Here is a 25,608-nt window from a genome sequence, read left to right as displayed (position 1 = left end):
GAGTTCCAGGGGTTTAGACCTTCGGCCCCAGGAGCACCATCACTAGAGACTTAGTATAAGGGTGTGCTCACAGAGGTGGGTGACAATATAAAAACATTCCCTTTTTGCAGTGGTTTGTTACAAACACAGGAAGTGCTCCAACAGCCGACGTGAGTGCCAGGCACCTCTGCAAAACAAGATGCCTAGGATCTCTCACTTTAGTTAAAAAACTGAAGGTAAACCAAGGTTTAAGGTATGACCAACCACCTGGAGTGGATTATGACGCAATGTCCTATGTGTTGGAAGACTTCCAGCGAACTACATACAAAACTGCAGATGGTAGATCAAGCACACAGATGCCTGCGGGGGAGCTGCAGGCAAGGGTGATTTTCTTTCTTCCCTGCTTTGTGATAAGGTCTTGCCATGTTGCCCAGACTAGCTTTGGGCTTCTAGGCACAAGGGATCTCCCTGCTTCAACCTCTCAAGTAGATGGTTCAACAAGGTGTGCCACAGTCACCAGCATTTAGAGACAATTACAGTGGCACCATCTCCCTGAACCTCAGCTGCTGCTGGTGTGCGATTAACTCAAGAAAGACTGAGCTCTTTTATAAGGCAGCTGCATCTCAGCACTAATGACACCTAATGAAGCTAAGTGGGGCTTCAGGGTGACGAGACGGTCCTGTCTTTGAGCTTACCCATGTGTCTTTCTGAAAGCCTGACCCCTCCTGGGTCTCCTGCCAGTTAACACATTTCTATGTACTATCCGCTGTGGGAGTGCCTGGTCCAGAACAGGGGTACAGTAAAACCTGCTGGATAAATCAACTGATGGATGTCTCATTTATGGTCATGGAAACAGAGTGGAGAGTTTCCTTAAGCCCTCTGCCATGTAGGATACACTTGTGGCAATAGATCAGTGTTAGCACACACTCGTTCTTGGTCTGTTCTCAGTGTATCACCTCCATTACCAAGTGGCGACAAGCAGAGATAAAATAATCCAGTGTGTTCAGTTATCTATGCAAAGTGGGGCACTGAGTGGAATGTGCCTGTCTCTGCTGGAGTAAGAGAAAGCCCGAGGCCAGCAGATGTTGTGAACAAGCGGTAGCGAGGCCTGGGAATCAGCCAGCTGTGAACAACCAGCGCTGGCCCCTTGCCAGGCAACGAGGGCTGAACTCCCCGACTCCACTGGCCACCTCACAGAGCTCTGCTGTTTGTTACTTGTGGATCTATAGTCCTGAGATCAATACAAAGTATCCCCTCAAGACAGTCTATAGATAAATAAAATAGACAGAAGATGTAGCAAGAGTCTGAAAATGAGTTACATATGAATCTCACTTAGAGACAGAGAGTCATGCTGTATATTTCTATGAATTGGGGCTTTTACTTCAGTGCACCGGAATGTCCTCCTAAGGCTTTCTGCCTGAAAAACCCAGCAAGGGGCATATCTTGCTGTATTTTCTTCATTGCTCTAAGCATTTGTGGAAGAGCAAGTGAACCCCCACCTTCAAGTGTCGGGGCACATTCTGCTTTTGAGCTTCAGGATGGGAAAGTGGTCAGGGAAATTTGTGGGACAGAGACATTACGGCTTGATTGCAAAATGTTACCCACAGGCTTGTGTGTCTGAATATTTGGTCCCCAGCTGGTGGCCCCCCCAGTCTGGGGAGTTGTGGAACTTTGGGGGCCATGGGGCCTAGTTGAGAATTATACAGGGATGCAGGGGTAACTTTGAGGGGTGCAGGCTGGCCCCTGCTCCAGGTGTATCTGATTCCTAACTGCTACTGCAGTGTCATTAGGCACAGCCTGTCGATGATGCCACACCCTCTCTGACATGATGGGCCATACCCTCTCCAAAATCTACTTTCCCACAGGGATGGGGGAAGTAAACCAATACAGGAACTGAACGGTACTCACAGCCAAGAAGCCCAGCTTGCCTCCACAGCGGGTCTTGAGCCCCATGGCAGCTGTCAGGTGGATCTCAATGAGTGTGCTTGGGGGGATTTTCTCCTCTGCACACTCAGCCAGGTTCACGGCACACAGAGCCATGTGCACATCTGAACAGGCAGATCCTGCAGGAAGCTTCCCTAGGGTGGGCAGAAACAGACACTGTTGTTGACAGAGTCTCCAAGACGACAGTCTCTACCTCTCCAGTACAATCATTAACAGTCACTGTAAACCATCACCTACAGACTCAGGGGTTTTAGCACGGGGGCTGCCTGCACTTGCTGGCGCTCCCCACCTGGGGAGGTTGTGGAGCCTTTATGAGGTGGGCCTAGGTGACAGGTGGGGGCTACTGGAATGGGCCTTTGAGGGCTAATGCACACTTGCAGATTCAGGCCAACTTTGCTGTCTCTCTGTGGCTGAAAGCTACCTTCTGAAGCCATGGACTATACTCTCCAAAGCAAATGTCTCCTCTTATTTGTGTCAAAGAGGTGACGAGAAGTGGCCTTTGTGCTCAGAGAGGTCCAGATGGGATGCAGGCTCAGCAAGCTACTAGCTATGTGGTTGCCTGCCTCTCCTACCGACTGGAGCTTGGCTTTTGGTGATGTGATTGTTAGGATTGACTGCTAGGAGTGCTGGTCACTGGACAGAATTCAGGGGTGTGGTGCAATATTTCCCAAAGCAGTCAATAGTACGGCCACATTCTGTTGATAAAGGTCTGAATTTCCAAATATTTGAAGGGAGACAATGAAAACAACACAAAATCCAAGTGGCTCTTGGTTCCCTTACTCTCCTCCTACATGTTTCACAGAAGGGAAACATACGGAACAATGCCAGTCACACACTGGTTAGATCAGTAGGGAGATGGCTTACACTGTGCGGTCAGAGGACAAAGTGCCCCTGGCACAGACCCAAGGCCCCACTGTAGCTGCCCTGAGCTTTCAGAGTTGCAACCTTCTGACCTCAGGGCCTCCATGGCCTCTTGCCCTCACAGCTGAGAGGTCATTTTACTCAGCTGCATTCTTATGATAAGCATGTGGCACTCTGTATTAGTATGGGCTAGCTACTTTCCCCACAAAGCTCTAAGCTTTCTCCTTCAGAGAGAGGACAGAGCATAGTATGAAAACCATGCTGGGGTCAGCCCTATCCTTCAGAGGCCCCTAGGTCCCTGGGGAGAGACTGTTCAGTGAGTGTAGACACGGCTGATAGAAAACGCACTAGCTGGAACTCAAAGACTGGAGAGCTTAGTATCCTGGTCAGAGATTGGGTGCGGAGTCTGTTCTAAGGGCACCATGGGGTGGGGGGGTGGGGGCAAAAACCAAGAAAAAAAAAAGCAGAACAGCAGGACAGAGCTGAAGAGGACAGAGCTGAGGATGAGGGTTTCCTGTTAAAGCCGACTGCCACAATCTCACCTCTGTCTGTTCCCCCACTGGCTGAAGCTCAAAGCCACAGATAGCTCTGACTTCACCTTACTGCTCATGGACACAGCAGCAGCAATGTCTCTTCAGTAGTGTCCTCACCTGCCCCTCTTACCCAAGGGCCAAACCTTTGACAAACTCTCCTCTGACCTTTGGCTGCTTTCCCTCTCAGGCAGGGGTCTGTTTGTTTTCTGAGACAGGCGCTCACCACGTGCCGCTGGCTGACCTGGATCTCACTCTGTAGACCGGGCTGGCCTCAAACTCAAGAGTCCTGCCTGCCTCTGCCTCCTGAGTGCTGGGATTAAAGGACGTGCCACAATGTTCAGCTACAAACTTCCTGTCTTGACTACACTGCCCCACCTGTCCTTTGTGTGAGAGATTCCTTTCATAGGCTTCCTTGAAGGCCCAGGACCCATTATTTGGGCTGCAGACCCCACAGGTCCAATGTCTATGAAGTATTTATCCTCCATGTCTCATAGCAACTGTCTAGCATAGTGCATCACAGCCTGGCTTGGAAAACGGCTTTTCCTCCTGTTTCTCTCAGTTCTGTCAGCGAACCGAACTCTTGAGCAGGAAACCAGAGATACATCACAAGCCACACTTTTTATTTTAAATATTTATTGATTTATTGTTAGTCCTATCTTGTTTTCTTCTTTTTTTGAGACAATGTCTCATGTAGCCAGGCTGGCCAAGGATGATCTTGCACTACTGACCCTTCCTGGTGCTGGAATTATAGATATGTGTATCCTGGCCACACTTAAGAGTGTAGAGATGGCATTGTGAATAACATTCATCGTAGAAAAGGGGTTTGTTTGTTCTTTGTGACAGAGTTTCTCTGTGTAGCCCTGGGTGTCCTGGAACTCACTATGCACAGCAGGCTATCCTCGAACTCAGATCTGCCTGCCTGTCTCTGAGGGCTCGGATTAAAGGCATGTGCCTCTACACCCAGGTCCATCTTAGAAATTGGTTGTTTGTTTGTTTTCCGAGACAGGGTTTCTCTGTGTAGTCCTGGCTGTCCTGGAACTCACCCTGTAGACCAGGCTGGCTTCAAACTCAGAAATCCGCCTGCCTCTGCCTCCCAAGTGCTGGGATTAAAGGAGTGGATTACCACTGCCTGACCCTCTTAGAAATAGTTAAGCTCAAGGCTGGAGAGATGGCTCAGTGGTTACAAGCACTTGATGCTCTTCCAGAGGACCCAGGTTCAATTCTCAGCACCCACATGGCAGCTCACAATCATATGTACCTCCAATTCCAGGGGATCTGACGCCCTCTCCTGGCCTCCACCAGGCATTGCTCACACACGTGGTGCACATCTATACACATAAAATCAAAACATTAAAAAGAAAAGAAGAAATGGTAAAATACAGCTATGCAGGCTGGTGGCTGGTTTAAAGCCATGTAAAAATGGCTTCAGTTAAGGTGGAGTTCTTGCTCAAGCCTGCTCAAGCCTGGCTGCCTTAACTCCTCACCTGTGATATGCAGCTGGTGCAGCCTGTGGTAGGCCAGGGCTGCATCCCTCGCGCTGCTCTTAGCTTCGTCCTCAAAGCCCGCAGCAGTGGCAGGGGTGGCCCGCCAGTGCTGGAAGACCTTCTTGAGTAACCAGCGTACCAGGCGCAGCTTCTGCAGGCTGTAGCGGATCACATTCCAGGAGAGACTGCAGGCCAAGTCCAGGCGGGAGGTGGGCAGCGCCCGGCCCAAAACGGACAAGCAGGTTTGTAGGTTGGCAGCAGCTGCTGCAAAATCACCCTACAAAGCAGCAAATGGGAATAATGGTCACCGGCCTTACTGCTGCCTTTTGGGTTTAACACACTTCCACTTTACCACCTTGTTATCAGAATAAAGCATGCTTGTTAGCAGAATAAAACATAATTTCCATTAAAGAACATCTGAGAAATGCTGGACCGCTACAAACACATGAAAAGCAGCCACCTGAAATCTCATCCTACACAAACAATCACTGTGGACATTCTAAAGAATTCCCTGGGGCTGGCGAGATGGCTCAGCAGGTAAGAGCACTGACTGCTCTCCCAAAGGTCCTAAGTTCGGATCCCAGCAACCACATGGTGGCTCACAACCATTCATAGTGAGTCCTGACACTCTCTTCTGAAGACAGCTACAGTGTATTACACTGGAGGGAACAGGGCCAGAGCAAGCAGAGACCCTGAGTTCAATTCCCAGCAGCCACATGATGGCTCACGGCCATCTGTACAGCTACAGTGCTGTACAGATACATACACATAAAATAAATAAAATAAATCTTAAAAAAAAAAAAAAAGAATTCCTGGCCTTTTTACTAAATTAAATTGTACTGTGTTCTGTCTTTGAGCATGTGCTGGGATGGGAGTTTCCCAGAGCAGCTTTTTGTTTGTTTTTCAAGACAGGGTTTCTCTGGGTAGACAAACTGGCTTCAAATTCAGAGTGCTCCTGAGAGCTGGGATTCAAGGTGAGCACCGCTCCTGCCTGGCCCTGGTGTCACTGCAGCTTTTGTCAATAAGTTTTTAGATAAAGAGCATGCTTAGGTTCGGGAAGTTTCTTGTGCTCTACCTCAGGGCTGCTTAGTCACAGCTCTGGGATTGTAGCCTGTGATTCAGTGGCCTATTGAGGCCCAAGAACCACAGCTTTAAGGCAAACTCACAGCTATATTGCTAAACTCCCTCAATTTGGGATCTCTGCCAAGCTGAGGGTCTAATGGAGTGTATGGCACCCTGCTGACACTGGAAACTGAGAGAGGTTATCAATGGCAACCACAGGATGGCAGGCATCCTTTCCTGGCTGTTTTCCAGGGTGTCTTTGGCTTTTGCTTCTGCCTCAATCAGTCCAACTCTTCTCCCAGCAAGGATGCGGCTTCCCTTAGCACTGACTAGCCAGCCTTTCGAGCTGTTGCCTCCTGGCCACTGTTCACTACTCAAAGGCATCAGAGTGTTTCCAGACAGCAGCCTAGGAAGAGCCCTCTCTCTTCCAGCCTCTTCCACCTTTGAGTTAACATTGTTGTTAATTATTTATTCAATTCTACCTTTTTGTTAAATTCCAGTCTTACCCTACCCATTCTAAGAACCTCCTAGCTTGTTTCTGTATCTTTCAGTGTCTCCTTTCTCTAACCTATTCTTCACATGACCACCCAAATGACAGTTTCCAAACACCCTGAAATCTGTCTCTAGGACATTACTGTGAACTGCTTCCCACACTGCACCTGTACTTTTTAGAACCCCAGGGTTGTGGGCACTGACTGGGTGGCAGGGAGGGGGGACTCAGGTTTGACAGCCTACAGAGGGAAAGTAAGCTCGGGGTTTGCTATTGCTCAGGGATGTTCTGGGTCACATGACTCCAAAGTATGCATGGTTAACCCCTTCAATGTCATCAGGTGCCATAGAACCCACACCATAATCTCTCCTTACAGGGATTCCAAATAAAAACTTTTAGCTAATTTTCCTACTCAAAAATTTTCCCTGATTCACCAGAGAACTAGAAATAACCTAATTCAGAGGGCTGGAGAGAAAGCTCGGAGTGTAAGAGCGTCCAATGCTCTTCTGGAGGGATCAAAGTTCAGTTCCCAGCATCTATGCCAAGACCAACTGTAACTCCAGCTCCAGGAATCTGATGCCCTCTTCTGGCCTCCAAGGGCACCTGTACCCATGTGCATATACCTTCACACAAACATACACAAATAAAAAAAAAAGTCTTTAAAAAAAACCCTAACTCAGTTGTAAGTTAAAACTCTCTGCACACAGCAGCTACCTCCACCACCAGCCTTCCCTACCATCTTCCTTTGACACAGACATTCAGATCCTCAAATGGTCTGTCTACTTGTCTGTAGTCTGACTGTGAATGACCCGACAGTATTCCAACACACGGTCTCCAGCCTGGTACTGCCTCAGCTGGCTGTGGAACCTTGGGGCCTAAGGCCTGGCTGACATAAGTGGATGGCTAGTGGCAGCTCTTGTGAGTGAACTCTACCTGCAGTTCTGGTGCTTCCTGATCTGACAAGATGTGAGACCCCATGGCTATCAGCCTCTCCCACGAGGGACTGAAACTGTGAGCTCAAACAATATCCCTTAAGTTGCTTCTGCTGGGTATTTGGTTACATTAAGGAGGTGAGTGGCTAATACAGTTCTCAGGACACTATTCGCTTGAAAGGCCCAGCCATGTCTGCCTGCCCATCCTTCTTGACCAGGGCAGCACTACTTACACCAAGGCTCACAGTATGTCTACGTTCCACTGTAGAGGTCATTTTGTGTCCACAGCATGATCTATGCACAGGGGTACCCTCCTTCATTGCCCTGTGGGCTACAGGTACAGGGGCCTCTTCTCTCTCCTCAGTCACCCAGCAGCTGCCACAGGACTTGTTTTACACTGGGGACTCAACAACACTCCCTGAACACAGAGAAAGGTGAAGAAAGGCGGATGACAGAACTCACTTTGGCGAGGTCTAGGTCTGCCTGCTTCCGGTGTCTCCAGAAGGTGACCGAGGAGCGTGAGTGTGGGCGGATCACTGGCTCCCCGTGGACCAACAGCTTCACAAAGACGCTCAAGACAATCACACCATTTACCAGCCACAGGAGGAGAGTGGGCATCATCCAGTCAAACCAGCCCGCAGCACCTAAAGAGGGTCATCTCAGCTGAGACTACCAGGAAGACCCTTGTGGACCAGCAAGGCATCTGATGGACTCCAGAGTGTGAGATCAAAGAGCCCTCTGTGTCACTTTCCGAGGAAATGGTAGACACTTCTGTAGCTTAAACAAGAATCCTTTTATATCCTGGCACCATGAAGCTGAGTGCCACAAAACCCCCAGTTAAGAGGAAATTAGGACATTGATCTCACCCGACATAATGCCATACAGCCCCTCAAACAGGTGTCTCCCTGTCTTTCCCACCCACTTCCATGCTAACTGTAACAGAGCAGGCTCCTGATTGGCTTTACTTGTCCCGACAAACTTAAGCTTGTCTTCTTACATATAACTTAGGCTAGCTCCCAATAGCAACAAGCAGCTGAGAAGCCCACTCCTACTTCTGGACTAGGTAGGCACATCATGGAGTCTTTACCTAGGGTCCCTTGCCACAGCAGTCCCCCAAGCCCAGCCAGCATCGGGTGACCCACCTTACCTGACTCCAGTGACAAAACATTGCGGCCAGAGCCTGAGTATGGATGTTGGTCAGTGTTGTGGGCCCCTCCCCACTGCAGCAAGGAAGTCAAGGGGTTAAATGAGAGGCCCAGGAAGGTGAGGACACATAAGAGAATTCGAGATCGGTCCACCATGCCCAGTGCCACAGGAGGAGAGTCTGGTTCATCCTTGACCTTCGGAACACAGCTCAGAGTTAGAACAGTTACCATTGTATTTGTTTTTTTGTTTTTGTTTTTGTTTTTGTTTTTTTTTTGGTTTTTCGAGACAGGGTTTCTCTGTGTAGCCCTGGCTGTCCTGGAACTCACTCTGTAGACCAGGCTGGCCTCGAACTCAGAAATCCGCCTGCCTCTGCCTCCCAAGTGCTGGGATTAAAGGCATGCGCCACCACCGCCCAGCTGTTTTTTTTTTTTTAATGACTGATTTTATTTTATGTGCATTGTGTTTTGCCTGTGTGAGGATGTTGGATCCCTTGGAACTCGAGTTACAGAGAGTTATGATCTGCTGTGTGGATGCTAGGAATTGAACCCAGGTCCTCTGTCAGAGCATCCAATGGCCTTAACCACTGAACCATCTCTACAGCCCTACCATTTGGGCTTTTACAGTACTCTGTGTGGGTCGAATGAGATGCCCCTCACAGTCTCAAGCATTTGATTCTTGAGTTGGTAGCTGTGGAGGTTTCAAAATGCTCTTGTCATACCCAGTGTGCACTCTCTGCCCCTGCCTGTAGATCCAGATGTGAGCTCTCAGCTGTTCCTCCCACCATGCCTTTCTTTGCACTCTCATCATGGGTCCCAACCCTCTAAATTTGTAAGTCTAATTGAACGCTTTCTTTTATTTCTCATAAGTTGCCTTGGTCATAGTGTTTTGTCACAGCAACACAAAGGAAGCAAGAGACAGACTGTGAGGTTTAAACTCACGACCACTAAGGTAAAGAGGAAGGCAGGACCTAAGAAGTCTACAACCTACAAATTTACCATTGCTAAAACACGAGAATAATCTTTCTATCGCTAACTGAGCATACCCCAAAATACAAAAGCAAGAAGTATGGGATTTCACTATGTATCTCTGCCTGGCCTAGAACTCTGTGTAGACCAGATGACTCTTGAAATGCCCAGACCTGCCTGTCTCTGCCAGGCCAACTTTCTTTTCTTTCTTTTCTTTCCTTTCTTTTCTTCTTCTTCTTCTTCTTTTTTTTTTTTTGTTGTTGTTGTTTTGTTTTTCGAGACAGGGTTTCCCTGTGTAGCCCTGGCTGTCCTCAAACTCAGAAATCCGCCTGCCTCTGCCTCCTAAGTGCTGGGATTAAAGGTGTGCGCCACCACGGCTCCTTTCTTCTTTTTAAGTCTTATTTATTTTATGTATGTGAGTACACTGTCACTGTCTTCAGCCACACCAGGAGGCGGCATTGGATCCCATTACAGATGGTTGTGAGCCACCATGTGGTTGCTGGGAATTGAACTCAAGACCTCTAGAAGAGCAGTCGGTGCTCTTAACCGCTGAGCCATCTCTCCAGGCCCCTAGGCCAACTTTCTTACAAAACGGATTTCTACAAGAGCAGAGATGTGGAGCTCCCATGTCTATTAAAACCCAAACCTCTGTGCTATGTGCATAAGCAAGAGTGCTGTGTGTGTGCGGGAAACATTAGGGCCCTGTAGAATGAGTTACAAGTCTGACCTAGCACGTGTGGCTTTTTGATGTGGGTTCTGGAACTCAGGTGCTCAGAGCTGCCTGGCCAGCACTTCTCCCTGCTGAGCCATCCCAACGGCCTCTTAAACTAGGCTGCTTCATTGCATCACATCATGCCTCAATAATGATGGAGAACTCTGCTTTGCAAAAGGAGCGTGGCTTTTTAAAGGGGAGGCTTGCTTTTGCTCACTGTAAAGCTTCAGCTCACCACACCAGGAAGAGCCGCAGTACAGAGCAGAGCAGCTTGTCTGACCTCAGTGGCGAGAGAAACGGAAAGGGAGAGAATGCTGTGCTTGAATTTGCTTATAAAAGCTAGGATGTGCTTCTTGATTCTCATTCATTTTATAGACAGATGTGGAAGCAGAGGCCCAAGGGCTGACAAGGGGTGAGGTAGGGGATTGGAGCCAAGGTTTTCCCTGAGCCCTGATGCACACATTCGAAACTGAATGTCATATGGACTATTCCCAAACACAATCGTATTTACAAAAGCATTTCAAAAGTATGTTTGCTTTATGCTGGGCCAGGGGGATCTCTATAAGTGTGAGAACAACCTGGTCGACATTTCCAGCCCACCAGCTAGAACTGTATAGTCAGGTCTTGTCTTGAAAGAAAAAGAATGTACTCAGCATGCACAAGGCCCTGGGAATGACTAGCTCCTGAGCACCACATGCATCAAAGGCACTGGCAATGCCTGCAACCCCAGCACTTGACAAGTAGAGATGGGAGACCAGGAGTTCATTCTAACTTCATAGCAGCTTCTAGGCCAGCCATAGCAACACGCCAGCCTTCAAATGAACAAACTACATACTAGAATGGACCACATGCTTCTGGAGTCAGAAACTCCAATGCCAAGACGCAGTACAGGATCCAGTGTTTCCAAAGGTTCTGGGAAATCACTGCGCTTAGGGCCTCTGCTAACTAATTCCATTAAAACTTCAATTGCCAAGGGCTCTTTTGTTCAGGGACCATTTAAAAGCCCTTGGTTGGTGGAATGCTATCTGTTAGATTGCAAATTGTAGTTGTTTCCGGAAAGAGCACCAAGAGGCGGCCTTGCTCTAACCTAGCATAGCAGCCTGAGAAATGGTCTTGCCAGGCCCATTACAGGCAGGGAAAGTAATGGAGCGCATCCAGTTGTTCCGAGAGCCCACCCGCCTGACAGCTGCTCTGTGTCCTCATTCCGTTTGCCAGGGCCTGACAGTCTGAGGGTCTGTTGCTTCTTCATCCAAAGGCCTTTCTTTTTTTTCAGTTTTTCTTTGGGGGGTGGGTGGGTGGAGGGAGGATGGTCTTGCTAAGTAGCTTAGGATTGCTTTTAACTCAAGATCCTTTTCCATCCATCAGCTTCTCCCATGCTGGGTTACAGGCATGGACACACTTCATAGATAGCTAATGTCACAGGGTACTCAGTCCCCTCCACCTTACATTCTTTAAACCACTGGTCTAGTCACCTCTCTGTGGCCACTATTTCCTTACAGAAAATGAGAGAGAGATTCTGAGGGTGAGAAATGTCAAAAGCTCTTACCTTTGCATCATCCAGCAGAGGACTACCTGGCTCAGAGTCAATGGAATAGGGAGAGAAGCCAGCCTGGGACCCGGAGTCGGAGGCCGGGGGAGACATCAGAAGGACGTTCTGATTAAAGTCATCGATTTTCAAATCCACATCACTATCCACCAGACTGCCTAAGTCGATGCCCTTCAGGAGCTTGTTCTTCTGGTTTGCCAGCTTCAGCACCATGTTCTCCTGGCGCAGCTTGTGGTTGACCTGCTGCAGATACTTGATGTAATCAATCGCCTTCCTCAGAACGCCAGACTTGTGCATCTGAGGAAGAAGACAGACGAAACACAGTTAAAGCCGTGCATGCTGGAGCAAAGAGAGCAGAGCCCCAGAGTTCAAGAGTGGGGAGTACAGCTGTGAGGTAGCAAACACTGGCTCATCACTGGCTGACTGGGACAGAGCTCGCCCTAACTATGGGCATCTTCTTTCTTTCCTTTCTTTTCTTTTCTTTGGTTGGTGGGTGGTGATAGTACTAGGTGTTGGGTTTCAGACCCAGGACAAGGGCTGAGATGCATATTTAACATACCTAAGTGGACCTGGCCTCTAGGTTCTCCCAGCATCCCTCGGTCCCTACCTGTTGCAGGGCATGGCTGGCATTCCCCTCCCCCAGAACCTCTTTTCTATAGAGTGGGGACATTTTGGTCTCCCTCTCTACCGCTCTCTGCATTTTCTCTCTCCCTGCATGCATGCTCAAGCTCTCCACCCCCAACCCTTGGCCTTGGTGACTTCCTTGCTTTGTTCCTTGGGACCAGTGAACACACTAGAGAGCAGGCACCCACTAAACCTGCCTTTATATACTCTAATCTGGCTTGACTTGGGTCATTTCACTGGTGGAGACTAACATATCGCTAGTGACTGGATCCAGGGTCTGGCACATTCTAGCTCTATCATGAGCTAAATCCTAGCCCTGCTCCTAAACCTTAACATGTGAATGATAACAGATCTAAACCAAGGCTGGTAGTAAGGTCTTCATGAGACAATGCATGTTAAAGAGTTTATAGCCTGGAACCTGGCATATAACTGACATACAATAAATATTTGACTATAATAACTCATATAGTAATCTAGCATAAAAACACACTATAAGGAAAACAAAAGGCAAACAAACAAGAAAAACAAAGCATTGCAGGCTGGGTACAGTGATACACGCCTTTAATCCCAGCACTGAGGCAGAGGCAGGCAAAGCTTTCCGAGTTCAAATCCAGCCTGGTCTACACTGAGAGTTCCAAGCCAGCCAGGGCTAATGAAACCCAGACTAAAAAAAAAAAAAAAAAAAAAAAAAAAAAAAAAAAAAAAAAAAAAAAATCAATCCCAATGCTGAGCTGGAAATGTGGGTTAGTGATAGACTGCTCACTCAGCATGTACGAGACCATCAAGTTCCAGTGCTGAAATAAAACCCAGAGCATTTCTGGACGGCTATTTTAAATAATAGTAATAATAATAATAATAATAATAATAATAATAATAATAATAATAATAATAATTTTTACTTAAGACTCTTGTAGACAATAAAGAAAACAATGAACTTCCTTTTAAAATAGGATTGTTATTTTAAATAAACAAACAACTTCCATTTCCCAGGAGACCCATTATTTAAAAAAAAAAAAAGTAGATATATGTAAAAAGATTAATTTCCTCTGCTTTGCTCTTGTGCAGAGTCGATCTGTACTCTCATTCTCCCCTGAAAGGGAGACTACTAAAAGTACATCAAGAATGTCCTGAGTTACCTCCACAATACACATCATCCTATAACTGGCAACTAGGTAGGATGTAGTAGCTCCCTCCCTTTTCCGCTGCCTATCACAGTCACCATACAGCACAGGTGACGGAGCAAACATACGAGGAGGTCACCGCGTACACCATCAACTCTCAACAATTCATTTATACTAATGATAATTTGTACTTACTCATTAAAGATTACCTTTTCTTTTATGAGTATTTTGCCTGCCTGTCATGCATGCCTGGCGCCTGAGGAGACACAGGACACTGGGCCTCAGAACTAGGGTCACAGCCCACTGTGAGCGACCACCTGGGTGCTAGGAACAGAACCCAGGCCTTCTGGAGAGTCTCGGCTGCTCTTAACTGCTGAGCCTCCTCATTCATTCACTCACTCATTCATTCATTCAAGGAACTGACTTTTAGTCTCACTGGCCTAGAACTTGTAATCCTCCTGCCTTGTCTCCCGAATGCCAGGATAGGGAATATATGCCACCATACTCGGGTAGTATTTTGTAATCCTGTTAAGCACCAGGATTATTCAACAAAAATGTGTCTCTAACTCACTTTTGTGTCCACTCACTAATGCTGTGCCTTCCCTAACACCATGGCAGGAGGCAGTGCTCATCTTGGCACTCACCTTGGCATCTGTTCCCATGACCAAGTCCTTCAACTCTATGATTTTGTCATTGATGGAGGACCGGTACCGCTTTTCAATGATGTTGTGTGTTGTCCGCCTCTCTCCTTCTTTGGGAGGCTCGAGCTGCTTCACGCCCCCAGGCACTTGCTTAATAGGAACTTTCTCCTGCCCCATCATCACGGGCATTGTAGTCAGAATGGTCCCACTGCTGCCCACCAGGGTCTAGAACAAGGCAGAATTATCCTTCTGTTAGTTTAAATACAGTAACCTCACAACACAGAGCAGCCTGCTCCCGCGTATGGGGTATGGTCTGATACCCTCCTGGGCTAAGGAGGTCAGGTCCTGAAAGACCTCCAGAGCTGTGGCACATCTGCTCTCTCAAGATCACAATCAATAAACAGCACCACCAAAAAATTAGCTCAGCCTTCATTTCTGGCCTGGGGGAAGAGGGGGGTGCTGGGAAAACGCTGTATATAGTTTTGCTGTCAAACTATCAGCTATCTCTAAACACACATACATGAATGACATTAGCTGAACCAGAGAAAACCTTCTCTGAGTATGTGACATATTTTTTCCTCTTTTCAAATGACAAGCAAATGGCAACATTTCTTTCCAGCCATCCAGCCACTGGAGTGTGCAGGGTGACAGCCATACTTTCCTTCAGAGCTGCTCTCTCAACTGGTCAGGACACCTGCAGAGCTTCCCACGCCTCCTTTCTATGTTTACTAAGTTATGTTCTTCTTCAATAAATGGTTACTAAGGGGATGGAAACCTGCTTTACTCAATTAGAATTAGAAATAATTTACCGGGCTGGCCTGGTGGCACAACCTTTAATACCAGCACTTGGGAAGCAGAGGCAGGTGGGTCTCTGTGAGAACCAAACCACTGAGGGCTACATAGTAAGATTCTGACTCAACAAACAAAACAAAAGAACCTGTCAGTCAGGCAAGGTGGCCTAGAACCCCAGCTCTTAGGGGCTTGGACAGCGAGATTTTGAGTTTGAGTTTGAGGCTATACTGAGGAACCCTATGTAAAAACAAACAAACAAAAAACAAAGGAAAGAATAATTTACACATAACAAGTATGATTTTTAGGACCTTTAAAGTTTTGCATATGCATTCAACTTGTAGCACCTAAGTTAAGACAAAATCCTTTTACCATATAGAATGCCCCATAAGTCCTGCCCTATAACCCTTTGCCATATAGAATGTCCCTTAAGTTCTGCCCTATAACTGTGCTCTGTCACTCAGCTCAGTCACACTTCAACTCTCGACGGTGCTACTAATGGAATTACTAGTGTGACTTTCTGAGGCAGGCTTCTTTTCTTCTCCATCATTGCTGGGAATACTTTTATTTTACAGATGTATTGTGAGTTGTTTATCTCCCAGGGATGACATTTGAGTTTCTTCTAGTTCTTAGCAGTTTTTATTTTAATCTTTTTTACCTTATTTTATTTTATTTTTGGTTTTTTGAGACAGGGTTTCTCTGTGTTGCCCTGGCTGTCCTGGAACTCACTCTGTAGACCAGGCTGGCCTCGAACTCAGAAATCCACCTGCCTCTGCCTCCTAACTGTTGGGATTAAAGGCATTCACCACCACCGCCCGGCTTTTATTTTGTTTTAATACAAGGTCTCACATAGCCCAGGCTGGCCCCAAGATTGCTATGTAGTTAAGGATGATCTTGAACTTCTGCACCTCCTATCTGCACCTCCCTAGTTTGGGGATTCCAGTCACATCCACTATACCCTGTTTATGTGTTTCTGAGACTGAACCCAGAGCCTCAAGCATGCTAACAAGCAAACGCTCTTATCAACTGCCTACCTCTCCAACTCTAGCTCCTAGATTTTATGAATGAAACTAGTGCTTCCAAAATTTAGCCTTTTACTCAAAGTAGGCAGGATCCTGTAACTGAAGGAAAATTTAAATAGCCTTTAACTCAAAGTGGCCGGGATTCTCTAATTGAAGGATGGTGCTTCCTTGTCTGTCTTCTTGATATCTCTCGCTGTCTGGAGGCCCTAGGGTCCTTTAGCAGATGAACCCCACGGCAACAACAGTACCTAAAGGACAATGGCTCTGTGAGAAGCTGTTGTCCAGCAGCAGGGTTCATCTGGGGTTCTGTTCCACTCTCTTACAAGATCCCAAGACTAAATATAACACACCCTGACAACACTGCTTCAAGGGAAAAAACAAACTACAAGTGGGGTGATATTTACAATCTGATGGACACATTCTATTAAGCTCCCACATGTACTCAGCAGTGGGCTTTAGAAACTGAAGCACAGAGGAAGCAGAGCGAGACCCTTACTGGTACTTGAAGGGCGGCCGTCTGGATAGGGGTGGTGAGGGCAGTGAGGGCCGGGTTCTGGACAGCAGCCATGACAGGGCTGCCATCTGTTTTCAGCGTAGTCAAAACAAGGGAATCTGTCTTAATGATCTGAGGTTGAACCAAGACCTAGAAGGAAGAGACAAAAGGGAGCTTTATTTTTTCGCTTCTTTTTTGCCGCATAGACTAATCACGAAACAGTAAGAGAACACTTTCTTGAAACTAGAAACAAACAAAAACGAAACCCCCTACAGACAATTCCCAAAAGTGGCTATTTTGTGCGGCTTGCATCCTGTGTTGAAGGGGAGGGAGGAAGGGGACGGCTGAGGACAACTGTAAGGCTTCAAGGCTTACAGGGTAACAATAAGACCTGTGTGGCAAAACAGAGGCAAGGATGGGCCACAACCAAAGGCCGAGAGAGAGAGCTGGCCTTGGGCAGGGCCAGGAGGGTAGGAGCACGGGTAAGAAGGGAGAATGGGAAGCCCAGGTTTTTTCTGTTTGTTTGTTTCTCTCTTTTTTGCTTTTTTGTTTTTGTTTGGTTTGGTTTTTCCAGACAGGGTTTCTCTGTGTAGCCCTGGCTGTCCTAGAACTCACTCTGTAGACCAGGCTGGCCTCAAACTCAGAAATCCACTGGCCTCTGCCTCCTAACTGCTAGGATTAAAGGCGTGTGCCACCACTGCCCGGCTCTGTTTGATTTTTTAAGGTAGGTTAATTTGGGGCCATTGAGAAGGCTCATCGGTGGAGGTGCTGGCCACCAAGCTTGATGATCTGAGTCTGATCCCCAGGACTTACAAGATGGAAGGAGAGAACCAACCCCTGCACCTGTCCTCTGATTGCCACACGTGTGTACCCACCCCCCCAACACACAAAATAAAAATGTTAAGGCATAATAAAAAGACCCATTTGTTATTAAGAAAGTACTAGTGTGTTCATATGGTATACTGCATGTGTGTGGTAAATGCACACGTTATGTGCCGACATGCCTATCTGAGGGTATGTAGGTCAGAGCAGGACATCCGCTCTGCCTTACTGCCTTGGAAGCTTCTATCTCGGCTATCACCCTTGTCGGTGGACTGGCAGGCCAGAGAGCTCTCAGGATCTGCCCATATCCTTTCCAAGGCTGGGTTTACTGGCACAAGTGGGCATGCGTGCCTAGCTTTTACACGGGTCCTGGGGATTCAGAAACAGGTCCTGATAGATAATACAGTGCATGCTTTTAATCCCTGCACTTGGGAGGCAGAGGCAGGTGGATCTCTGAGTTCAAGGCCAGCCTGGTCTACAGAGTGAGTTCCAGTACAACCAGGGCTACACAGAGAAACCCTGTCTGGGGAAAAAAAAAGAAACAAAAATCAAACACAGGTCCTTTTGCTTACAAAGCAAGCAAACTAGCAAACTTACCCACTAAGCCATCTCCCTACCCCCTAAAACGCTGTTAATTTTTTAAATACACACTTAGTATATCTATTGTCGGAGGGCAGCTTGTAAGAGCTGGTTCTTCCCTCAGGTTTTTCAGTCTCGATAACAAGTGCCTATGTCCACTGAGTCCTTCACTCCAGTTGTATACCTACTGTGTGTGTCAACAATCACCGCACCAACCTTTCCCAAGGATGCCAGAGGTGAGACTCAGTCAGATCTCTGCGTGGTACTTGGAGGTTCCTTTCTTAGCCCTCCTCCCTGTTCTGTGTATTCTCTTGGTGACTTTTCTTAGTACGCTTACCAAGTTTTAAACAAGGACTAGTTCTGAGTCCTTTCCAAGCCACCTACCGGGACCTGCTGCACCTGTGGTGCAGCGACTGTCTGCACTGTGGCTGGGGCAAGGGTCTGCAGCGTGCCATTGGCTGTTTGCGTCAACACCCGCTGGGCCTGTACCGTCTGCACCTGCTGCTGGATGGTAACGGGCTGTACCTGTGAGGATGTCACAAGGCTTTGCACTTGAGGCTGCAGGACTTTGGGAAGAAGAGAAAAAAGTTACATGGGTAAGGAATGCACAATGTCACTGTAGCTGCAGTGTGACTTTGGGATGGAGTGTCTCGTAATGACTTCAGCTTCCCACCTGCTGCTGAAGGAGATGCGCACAGCCATTTACAAGCTGGTTTAGAGAATAGGAATGTCCCATAAGGACTGCATCAATATCTGATGGAATGAGTACAAATTGTTTTATTACTCCGGGTGCTGGAGCAAATGTAAGGGAAGCTACTTGGCAAATGGCTGTGCCCGCAATCGAGTTAATAGACGCGGAGAGTCAACGACCCCCTAGGGCCTCATTGCTTCCCATCCGTTCTAGATGGAAAATCTGCTTTGGGGATCATGGTCTCTGTTTCTGTTTTATACCTCCTCCTCCAAAGTCTCAAAACCCACCAGAAAATTATGTGTGTCTTCAAACCGAGAGCAATACTGAGCCTACTCGGGGCTCCCATAGTCACGGGCTACAGCACATCACAGCAAGAACAAGTATTTCAGCCGCTCATTCACTCAACATATACTGCATGCCTGCCATGAGGGCTGCTATTTAGAGATGTAGCACCTATTTTAAAAATGGAATTTATCTCCACAGTGCTAGCTTAGGAGTTATCTGCCGAGGGACTGGTTCTCATCTGTGGAAGCTCAGATCTGGTGGCTCAGTAAGTTTCAGACCTAATTGCATTCAGAACTCCATCTCTAGTTATCAGGACAACCCGGCCTTTACTATGTTGGGGCTTGGAAGTAGGTCTAAGAGACATTAAAGTCTCTGAGGAAGGAGATGTGTTCCTGCACCATTCTGCCAATGATCAGAAGATTGTCCAGACAGGACCAGACTAAAATCTTCTACCATGCTCAGGGAGGCCAGATCTGCAGTGTGTGTCTGCTCGCTGGAACGGAGGCCCTGACTTCGAATCACCTTGAAAGCTGGTCGCTGCATTCTGGTATATCAGAGGCTGCTGGATGATCCTCGTCTGTGGAGCGGTGCTGAATGTTGGGGTGATCATTACCGTCTGCTGCTGCAGCTGAGCTGGAGGCTGAGGCTGGGGCTGGGGTCGGGGCTGGAGAACAGGGGCTGCCCTTGGTGGGGTAGGAGAGACTTTGACCTGCAGGGCTGGAGCCTGAGGGGAGGCGGCTGAGGGAGAAAACGTAGACAATGGGACCTGGCTGAATGACCGCTGTACTGCAGGATCTGTGGCTCCACCACTGTTGCCTCTGCCATTGCTGGTGTTGCCACTGCCCCCAGCACCGCCACCTCCAGGGAAGGAGTTACATAGCTGCTCTGAAAACAAATCAGGGAACTCTCCCACTTGATTGCTGACAAACTGTAGCATCTCTGTGAACGACAAGAAAAAAAAAAAAAAGAGTAATTCTATTGCTACCCAAAATATAAATGTTTTGATTTTGTCTTTTTTGATCCAGGGTCTTGTTATGTAGACTTGGTTAGCCTGGTACTTAGAACAATCCTCCTGAGCCGGGCATGGTGGAGCATGCCTTTGATCCCAGCTATCTGGAGGCAGAGGCAGGTGGATCTCTGTAAGTTTGAGGCCAGCTTGGTCTGTAAGACACAGGACAGCTCAGCTTTACAGAGAAAACCTGTCTCAAAACAAAACAAAGAGCAAACCTCCTGTTTCAGTCTCCCAAGCTCTGGGGTTGTAGGTAGGTGCCACGACAGCAGGTTGACGGAGCACACGCATCTTTAGTTGGCACTTCCCCCCAAATGCGTCCTAAGGAATTGTATGTCTTTGTGGGCAGAGAGGAGTAGTCCAATGCCTACATTCTAGTCAGTACCCTTGACTAGCAACAACTTCTCCCATGGCTCTTTAATAACCTCAACTTCAGGTTAGTAACTTCTCGGTGATTTCTTTTGAGGCACTGTGAAATTGCACTCAGGCACTGTGAAATTGCACTCAGGACCTGATGCATGCTAGGAACGTATGTGTTCTCTATCACAGGGCTCCATTCTCAGCTCCCAAATATTAACTTTTTTTTTTGAGACAGGGTTTCTCTGTGTAGCCCTGGCCGTCCTGGAACTCACTCTGTAGACCAGGCTGGCCTCGAACTCAGAAATCTGTCTGCCTCTGCCTCCCAAGTGCTGGGATCAAAGACATGTGCACCAACTGCCCAGCCCAAATATTAACTTTTAAACTTGATGAAGAAATTGATGCATTGAAGTTGGGGGTGCCACTCAGTATTTATTGAAATGCACAGGGCTCTGAGCTCCACGCGAGGCACCCCGAGCGATATAAACCAAAACAAGAAAACAGAGGGCATGAACATCCAATGTCTTGTCTTGTCTGAGACAGGTCTTGCTAGATAGCCTGGACTGGTCCACACCTTGCATCAATCCTCCTGCCTCTGCCACCTGAGCACTGAGATTACAGGTATAAGCCACCATGTCCAGCTTGCCAATGCTAAGACCATAGCAGAAATGGTAAGCAGAGGGTGGGCCGTCACTGCCATAAAGCTTTGGAGCACAGCAGCCTTGGCCACGAAGCAACCTCCACTCTCAGGCCTGCTCCCCATGGCAGTGCCCAGTTATGCGGAGTTGTAACTATACCAAACGTTAGCTCTTCCTAACCTCCACTCTCAGCCCTGCTCCCCTCCCTGTGGCAGTGCCCAGTTATGCGGGGCTGTAGCCATACCAAACGTTAGCTCTTCCTAATCCCTTTCATCCTCAATAGGCAAGTTCTGGTCATCTGCTTCCACCAAGCCACATATCTGAGTATCCCAGGTGACCTAGGCAGCACAAGGCATGGTGGCACATACCTGCAATTGCAGCGCTCGGGAGGCTGAGGTAGGAGCTTGGCTCTTGAGTTTAAGGCCAGCACAGGCTACATTCAGCAGTTTGGCTGTCAAGGATCTTTAGGGGAAGAAAGGATGGGAAGATCGTATGGAAAGTCCTGGAATCAGCTAGAACATAGTGACTCACACTGCCAGAATGCAGCCAGGGTTAGATCCACTTTTCTGCCATGCCAATTCATTCACCTTCACTACCACAGAGCCCTGCCTGGAGGCCAAGGCATAGGAAAGTTGGTCCTGCACCAGATTCCATGCTTTTCAAAGCCCTTGTGGATCTCTGATTGTGTCTTTTTCCCACTGGAAAAGAAGTCTGTGGGGCCAAGAAGATGGGCCCACTTGGAAACTAGGCTCCCCTTTCTAGATCATATTCCAAGTGTCTACAACTCCTGAATCCCTGACTCTCAAAGCCTCAAGCCTGGGAAGGCTCACATATGCTCCACTTACTCCAGACAGTCTTGTTTCTCATGACTGCTTCCTGTTCCTGGGGCCGCCCCTCACTAGATGCCCGCTTATTTCTTTCCTTTTAGAATACCTTACATGTACCCATGAAATGAGTGATTCTTCTTGAAAAGTGGTTGGGAATCCCTGGCTCCCAGCTCTCTTGGACACTGACACTCTCACAAACCCTTGCAACCAGAACGGCACCCACCTGGCACAATGGCTCAGTGGGAAAAAGATGGCTGATGGCCTGGGTCTGATTCTCAGAAGCCACATGGTGGAAAGAAAGAACCGACTCTCACAAAGTGTCCTCCGATGTCCACACATGTGCCATGGAATGGCTACCCAATACAAAGTAAATATTATAAACAATAAGAATAAAAGATAAGAACAGCCAACCAAACCAAAAAGCACCGTCTCCATTCCTTCCCACAAGTCCTCCTCCTCTGTCCTGGAAAGTCCCTTCCAAGTCTTTAAAAGTAGGGGAGGTGTCTGAGGAAGCAGAGTTGTATGTGGGGCAAGCAGCATGTTACTGGAGATTCCTAGTGTGGTCCAAATGGAGCAACTGGAGCTTAGCATTTCAATTGCAGCGCTGTGAGTACTCGGTCAGTTACCCAGCCAGGCATATCTGTTCCACCAAGTGTGAGCATTTACAAACACCTCAGTGCTTCACTCTGCTGTAAGTGGGAGGGCCGAAGTCACAGACATGGCAAAGGTCACCTAAGGTCAATTCCTTCTCCACACTACACAACTAGTGTACAAGCATGATTCGAGATTATAGAAAACTTCAAGGGGCTGGAGAGATGGCTCAGCAGTTAAGAGCACCGACTGTTCTTCTGAAGGTCTTGAGTTCAAATCCCAGCAACCACATGGTGGCTCACAACCATCTGTAATGAGATCTGACACCTCTTCTGGAGTGTCTGAAGACAGCTACAGTGTACTTATACACAATAATAAATAAATCTAAAAAAAAAAAAAAAAGAGCACTGACCGTTCTTCCAGAGATCCTGAGTTCAATTCCCATCAACCACATGCTGGCTCACAACCATCTGTAATGGGATCTGATGCTCTCTTCTGGTGTGCCTGAAGACAGCTACAGTGTACTCATATATATAAATAAATAATTCTTTAAAAAAATAATTAGGAGAAATCTAACAATTTTCGAGCCCTTCACAAGTCCAATAAAACCAAAGGAAAGGGCGATCTGAGGGAGGCCGCACGGGCTTTACTGTATGGGCCTCGGTCTCAGGAAGGCAGCCTAAGAAGCTGTGAGGACAGACAAATGACTTCTCTATCCTCATGTTTCCTCACCACAAAAGGCTGTCTGGGAAATAAATACACACTTGATTCTTTGCTCTGAGGGGAAATAAGATAATTTATGCAAAATGCCTGCAAGGGGCAGGCCTTCAGGAGAAGTCCCTTGGAAGCCCCACTACACAGGCACTTGGGCCCACTTAAGTTTATTTCACCAAGCGCTCTTCAAGACCCTTTGCTGGGGAACATACAGGCTGGGGTGCAAAGGTCACAGGGTTTTAGTTCACACAGCAGGTTAAGAGCGTGTAGGCAGATGGAATGGAACTGCTGCTGCTTTTTTTTTCTTAAAGTAAATGCCTTGTAAGGCTTACACAGAGAGCAGCAGTGAAGCCAAGTCCAGAAAGCTAAGCGGCAGGCCCTAGCCAAGTGGTAAGGCAAGATGAGTGACTGTGAGAAGGGGCGCCATGCAGGGACACCCAGTGAGCTGAGGCGCAGGCTCCAGGGACAGTCACTCATGCTCTACTGAGTGGGAGCACAGAATGGCTCCTCACTGCTCCCCACTGTGTGCTTTGTGTCAGGCAATTACACGGGCTCTCATTTCCACAGAGAGCCACAGAGCCTGGGAAATCGAGGCCTGGGAAAAGGTTTTATGAAGCTTTGAAAATGGAGTTTGTGTTCCAGCTGCAGTTCACAGAGCACAGGGGCAAAAAGGCTCCCCGGAAGTGGCTGGCACGCCCAAGCACACCTCACTTCCTTCTCCACCATTTCCCCGGCCTCAGAAGTCTCTAAAAGTTGGGGCTAAGTTGCCTGGGGCACCATGAATCTACATTTGAGTTCTGGTTTTTTGTTTGTTTGTTTTTTGTTTTGTTTTATCAAGACAGGGTTTCTCTTTGTAGCCCTGGCTGGCCTCGAACTCAGAGATCTGCCTGCCTCTGTCTCCCAAGCGCTGGGATTAAAGGCGTGTGCCACCACTGCCTGGCCTGAGTTCTGTTTCTTTAAAAGCAAAGAAACAAAATTAGAGGGAGGTTTAGCACCTGTGTATTTCAAATAGCTTCATGCCTCAAAGAGACAGAGGCTCATGTATATTCTACGAAACTTACAACCTAGAGACCACATACCTCGGCTGCCTTAGCCACACAGCATTTAGTGCACATCAAAGTATGATCAGAGCAAATTTTTATTATTTTAGTTTATGCAATTGAGTGTTTTGCTGGCATATTTGTCTGTCGATCTGTCTGTCTGTCTCTATGCATGCAAGTGCAAGCAGCATGCCCAGGGATACCAAAAACCCTGAACTAGAGTTACAGATTGTGAGCTGACATGTGGCTGGCTGGGAATTGAACCTGCGTCCTTTGGAAGAGTGGCCAGGGCTCTTTGCCACTAATCCATCACTTCGGGCTCCTAATCAGATGAATTTTGATTAGGAATATATCCAAAGCATTCAGATAGAGTAACAATGTCTTGGTCCTATAGGTATTTGTCATCTAGCCCTGAGAGGTGAGGAAAGAACTGGTTTACAGAGGTCATTATTGGCCGGGTGGTGGTGGCGCACGCCTTTAATCCCAGCACTTGGGAGGCAGAGGCAGGCGGATTTCTGAGTTCAAGGCCAGCCTGGTCTACAGAGTGAGTTCCAGGACAGCCAGGACCATAAAGAGAATCCCTGTCTCCAAAAAAAACAAACAAACAGAGATCATTATTGTTTTTTTGAGGGAGTGGGGGTGGGGCAGGAGGAAGAGTTTAGCCAGGGCCTTACTATATAATTTACCACATAACTTGGAGTTTACCATTTGCCAAAGCTGGCCTCCTCAGACCTTAGACTACAGTGAGTGACTAGGCACAGCAAAGGTCACTTCTTATTGTATGGGGGTTTTGCCTGAATGTGTCTGAGCACCATGTACATGCAGTGCTCACAGAGGACAGAAGAGGGTGCTGGATCCCCTGGAGTTACAGACTGTTATTAGCTGCCATGTGCCCAGGGTCCTCTGCAAGCCCCACACTTATTTTTTCAATACATATTTTATTAATTCTTTGAGATACTCATACAACATTATTCTTACACTTTATATTTATTATGAATGATGTTAGATAATATCATTTTTTAAAAGATCTCTTTATTTATTATATGTAAGTACACTGTAGGTGTCTTCAGACACTCCAGAAGAGGGCATCAGATCTCATTACGGATGGTCATGAACCACTATGTGGTTGCTGGGATTTGAACGCAGGACCTTTGGAAGAGCAGTCGGTGTTTTTAACCACTGAGCCATCTCTCCAGCCCAATATCATGTTTTTATTTATTTATTTTTGAGTTATATTTATTTACGGGGGCAGGGGTTGCTTGTGCACACCAGGGCACATGTGTACAGAGGTAAGGGGGGAGCCAGTTTTCTCTTCGCGGCATGCGTGCTCTAGTGATGGGACTCAGACCGTCAGCCTTGGCGACAAGAGCCTTTACTTGCAAAGGCATCTTGCCAGCCCTAGACAATGTTTTAAAATCACATAAGGAATATATTCATTATAAACAAATTAAAAAAATAGGCTGGATGGTGGTGGTACACGCCTTTAATCCCAGTACCTAGGAAGCAGAGGCAAGCCTGGTCTGTGGAGTTTCAAGATAGCCAGGGCTATACAGAGAAACCCTGACTTGAAAAAACAAAAGAAGAGGGGAGGAGGAGGAAGAGGAGTAGGCGGTCTGGTTCAGTGTGTAAGAGTGTTTGCTCGGGCCGGGCTGTGGTGGTGCACACCTTTAATCCCAGCACTTGGGAGGCAGAGGCAGGCAGATTTCTGAGT

The 25,608-nt window shown here is 47.5% G+C and overlaps 1 protein-coding gene across 2 annotated transcripts in view; it reads right to left on the bottom strand.

The window, feature by feature from the left end:
* Srebf2 (sterol regulatory element binding transcription factor 2) overlaps nt 1-25,608 on the bottom strand; it is a 60,858-nt gene that overhangs the window by 19,221 nt on the left and 16,029 nt on the right. For both annotated transcript variants that reach the window (XM_031350381.1, XM_031350389.1), the window contains exons 2-10: nt 19,244-19,660; nt 18,130-18,311; nt 16,348-16,494; nt 14,044-14,265; nt 11,655-11,951; nt 8,433-8,625; nt 7,748-7,929; nt 4,802-5,078; nt 1,888-2,057 (exon numbers count right to left, since the gene is read on the bottom strand). In XM_031350381.1, coding sequence (XP_031206241.1) covers nt 1,888-2,057; nt 4,802-5,078; nt 7,748-7,929; nt 8,433-8,625; nt 11,655-11,951; nt 14,044-14,265; nt 16,348-16,494; nt 18,130-18,311; nt 19,244-19,660 — 2,087 coding nt within the window. The remainder of the gene's footprint in view (nt 1-1,887; nt 2,058-4,801; nt 5,079-7,747; nt 7,930-8,432; nt 8,626-11,654; nt 11,952-14,043; nt 14,266-16,347; nt 16,495-18,129; nt 18,312-19,243; nt 19,661-25,608) is intronic.

The sequence above is a fragment of the Mastomys coucha genome, unplaced genomic scaffold (assembly GCF_008632895.1).
Source record: "Mastomys coucha isolate ucsf_1 unplaced genomic scaffold, UCSF_Mcou_1 pScaffold11, whole genome shotgun sequence".
In the NCBI taxonomy this organism is placed as follows: domain Eukaryota; kingdom Metazoa; phylum Chordata; class Mammalia; order Rodentia; family Muridae; genus Mastomys; species Mastomys coucha.
Note: the sequence above shows the minus strand (reverse complement) of the source record. Positions and strands in the feature narration are given on the sequence as shown.